At 22.0% G+C, this 4035-nt stretch overlaps 2 protein-coding genes across 4 annotated transcripts in view; one reads left to right on the top strand and one right to left on the bottom strand.

The window, feature by feature from the left end:
- Nucleotides 1-2047, bottom strand: part of LOC102676756 — a 2764-nt gene extending 717 nt beyond the window's left edge. The window contains exons 1-5 of one of the 2 annotated variants that reach the window (XM_006608267.2): nucleotides 1899-2047; nucleotides 1411-1647; nucleotides 1098-1286; nucleotides 515-950; nucleotides 172-448 (exon numbers count right to left, since the gene is read on the bottom strand). In XM_006608267.2, the coding sequence (XP_006608330.2) occupies nucleotides 172-448; nucleotides 515-950; nucleotides 1098-1286; nucleotides 1411-1647; nucleotides 1899-2007 (1248 nt within the window). In that variant the 5' untranslated portion in view covers nucleotides 2008-2047. Of the gene's footprint in view, nucleotides 1-171; nucleotides 449-514; nucleotides 951-1097; nucleotides 1287-1410; nucleotides 1648-1883 lie in introns of both variants that reach the window. The other variant, XM_031511863.1, reaches the window with a different exon arrangement.
- A 327-nt stretch (nucleotides 2048-2374) lies between these two features.
- LOC102677033 (transcription factor GAGA-like) overlaps nucleotides 2375-4035 on the top strand; it is a 6562-nt gene continuing 4901 nt past the window's right edge. Inside the window, exons 1-5 of one of the 2 annotated variants that reach the window (XM_031511869.1) lie at nucleotides 2381-2614; nucleotides 2758-2909; nucleotides 3076-3265; nucleotides 3363-3545; nucleotides 3727-3976. In XM_031511869.1, the coding sequence (XP_031367729.1) occupies nucleotides 3077-3265; nucleotides 3363-3545; nucleotides 3727-3976 (622 nt within the window). In that variant the 5' untranslated portion in view covers nucleotides 2381-2614; nucleotides 2758-2909; nucleotide 3076. Of the gene's footprint in view, nucleotides 2615-2757; nucleotides 2910-3075; nucleotides 3266-3362; nucleotides 3546-3726; nucleotides 3977-4035 lie in introns of both variants that reach the window. The other variant, XM_031511871.1, reaches the window with a different exon arrangement.

Raw genomic sequence — 4035 nt, forward strand, 5'->3', positions numbered from 1 at the left:
TAAATAATATTTTTTAAAATAAATAAAATAAGTTATGATTAAGCTATGTTATAATTAATTTTATTACTTTATATATATAAAATTATATTAATATTTAAATCAAATATATTATATTATAATTTATAATATAATATTATTATGATATAATAATAATATTATTATTATATTTACTTCTTGTTGAAGAAATATAGATACATGCTGATTTAATCCATAATATTTCAATAAAGCAAACATTTTTGCTTCTTCTGAATTTAAAATCATTCCTCTTGGAGGTGTTTTGTAACGTGGTGGTGTTGGTGTATCTTCTCCAAATACATTCTCATCATTTATACTTGAAGGTACATTTGGTGAACGTAATGGGCTAAATTCAGGTACATATCCAAGAGTAGTATTAAGATCTTCTTCTTCATTTTGAATATCTAAGTCTGGTGGCCGAATAGACTGTAATCTTTATAGTACAATTACATATAATATAATAATAATGAATGAATACTATCATATCATATAAATATACCTTTGCGAAGATACTTCGTTTATAGTTTTATTTTTTAAATAAATTGATACTATTTCATTTTTGTTTGAAATTATTTGATTATCTACTACATTATGCATTGTATTAACATTGATTTCATCAATATATTTATTTTGTATAAAATATATGTTTGGAGAAGTAGATAATTTTTCATTGAAAGTACAAGTCAAAGTTGGTGAAATTAAAGCACATTGATCAGTTTCTAAGTGATTTGTTAAATTTAATGGAGGAAGTTTTAAAAGATTTTGTAAATTTTTGTCAATATTATAATCAGTATTAGATGCTATAACATCTGTTTCATCTTCTATAAAAATATTATCTGAATTATTATTCCAATATTCTTCTATATCAAGATCTTTTGCAAAATTTTTTATTTCAGGTATTGTTGATTGTTTCATCATAATATAAGTATATTCATCTATTAAACAATTTATAATAAATGTAAATAAAAATGAATATGAATAAACATTACTGTTACTAATAAATATTACTGTTTGTTTATATTAATATTTTTATCTTATATAAATTTTTATATATCATTATTTATAAAAATACAATATCTTACTACTTTTGGAAACATCAAATCCTAACTCTATTAATTTAAAAAATAAGTTTTTATCATTTTTCATAGCTGCAATACAAAGAGGTGTTATATCATCATTTAGAGTATTTAATAATGCTGATGGACATGCTTCATATACAATATCAAACATATCTTTATTTATTGCAGCTGCTAATCCAAATACAGACATACCTAAAAATCAATAAAAATAAAGAATTTAACGATATTTTATTATAATTATAATAATAAATTTTTCGAAATGACACCTTCAATTTTTTTCAGAATTAATATTATTATAATATATTAACAAATTTACCTAGATAAGTTGATTCATTTATATTAGCATTTTGTTGTAAAAGATATTTTACAGTTTTAATATTTCTATTACGAATTGCTAACATTAATGGTGTCCAACCAAATTTATTTTTTCTATTAATAATTTGATGACATTCATATTTTCGAAAAATTTCTTTTATAATATCAAGGCAATCATTTGCTGCACTAATATGTAATAAATTCTCTCCATAACTATTTACCGTATTTAGCGTATATTCTGCAAAAAAATTAAATAATTTATATTTAAAAAAAAAATTTAAAATAAATTATTTATTTTTTCTAATTTGATTTAATTTTACAAAATAATTAATTTTAATTAATTAAATTAAATTTTATAAAATTAATTTAATTATTAAAAAATAAAAAGAATAGTTTCTAAATGTTATAATTGCATAAAATAAGTTATAGATTATAGATTATTATATAATTATTGATAATTACAATGTTACATACATATTAATTTAATACCTTCTTTTTGTAATGCTTTTATGACTTCCATTTCTACAGTTTTTTGCATACAATAATTTCTTTTTTTCTCATAATTTATTTGTAGTTTAGCATTATTTTTTTTAAACATAATTGATATTATTATTATGTATATGTTTTTTGATTAATTAATTTATATTATATTAAAATAGAATTTGCTAATAAATTTTTGACTTATTATTAGATTAAATCTTTGAAAGTGACCTATAAATGATTTTTTATATTTCGTTCGATTTGTTTGTAAACTTTTAATATATATGAATATTATTTATTTTTATTATGAAAAAAGCAATTGTTTATTTATCTATTATAAAATGAGTAGTGTATTTAAAAATAAAAAATATTAACTGAATTATATATTTGTATTTAAAAATCATAAATTGATATTATTAAATATAAAATTTAATTTTATTTAATTTTTTATAACTTCCGCCAAAAAGTTTTGCATAAAATGTTTTTTTTTTATAATAGTATTATGATGGCAGCACAATCTCGTAAAATGTGACGTGCATGATAATTTCTGACAGTGTTTGAATTTCATTTTTGAAATCATATATCTATTTGACTCAAAACTGCAGTTATTTCATAAAATTACGAAATTTCAATTTCATTTTTGTTCCTACAATATACGAGCAACGAAGTTAACGTGATTTTTTGTAACATATCGAGCAACTAACAGCGATAAATTTTAACTCAATGTGAGTTATTTCTTATCATGTACAATTTTTTTTCATTTTTGTTTCTTATCAAAATATAAAGAATTTTATTTATTGTTACATTATTATTGTATATTTTTATTTGATATTTAGATTATTTTATTCGTGATATAAACTTTTGTTAGGTTAAGTTTCAGACGACGCCGAGATCATATTTTTTGGGGTGGGGGTACTAATTAAGAGAATGTGGATGAGGTAGACGAGTACATATCGTTACCGTTAGTGATCAATTTTTTCGAATCTTTATTAATTTTGGATCTACACATTGTAATATCAAGTAAATGCATTTATGTTGGGTTTTTCTTCTTTTTTATAATAAAACATTATGAATTATTTAATTTCATTATAACAATATGGAGACATTGATTTGCTATTACTGTATCATAAAATTCTCTTATAATATATATAAATTTTACTTGAATAATATATAATTTGCTATTTAGAATGGGAAGCAGTGGTCAATTGTATAGTTTATCCTGGGGAGAATTTAGTTCATCATTGGCTTCTGCAGTACAATTATTAAGAGGTCATGGAGATTTAGTTGATGTTACATTAGCTGCTGGTGGACGCAGTTTTCCTGCACATAAGATAGTACTTTGTGCAGCTAGTCCTTTTTTATTGGATTTATTAAAGGTTTTAACTTTATATTGTTTTATTATATTGAATGTTTTATAAGATATAATATAGTTTTAAATTTATAATTTATTTTCAATCCAATTTTTATTATTAGAGCACACCATGTCAACATCCAGTAGTTATGTTAGCTGGCATAGGAGCAGATGATTTGGAATCATTATTGGAATTTGTATATCGTGGTGAAGTAAGTGTGGAACCTTCTCAATTACCTTCACTACTTCAAGCTGCTCATTGCCTTTGTATTCATGGGTTAACACCACCTACTATATTGACTGAAGTATGTTCTATAGTTAATTAATATAATATATTGCATTTAAATATTTTTATTTTCCTTATATATAATTTTCAATTTCCACATTTGTATATTTATTAGTATTTTAATTGAATCAATATTTACAATTAGCAATAATAATTTTTATATATTTGTTCAAAGATAATTAATTTTTCTATTTATTTAGAATGGAGAAGAGGTACCTGTATCAGCAATACCAACAGCAAATGAAGCTTTATCAAAAGAATCAATTACTCCCTATTTTCCATTAAAACGCAGAAAAAAGAGAAGAAAATCATCTTCATCTTCTGGAAAATGGCCACGTAATATTAATACTACAGATAATGAAAATAGGGCTATAGATGGAAGTGATAACAGTCGATCAACTAATTATGATCACAAAGATGAAGATAATACAGAACATGGAGATGACACAGGTAAGGAATATTCAGCTTTATATATAACAGCATATTTCATAATTACACACACACACACA

The sequence above is a fragment of the Apis dorsata genome, unplaced genomic scaffold, assembly GCF_000469605.1.
Source record: "Apis dorsata unplaced genomic scaffold, Apis dorsata 1.3 scaffold_32, whole genome shotgun sequence".
Classification (NCBI taxonomy): Eukaryota; Metazoa; Arthropoda; class Insecta; order Hymenoptera; family Apidae; genus Apis; species Apis dorsata.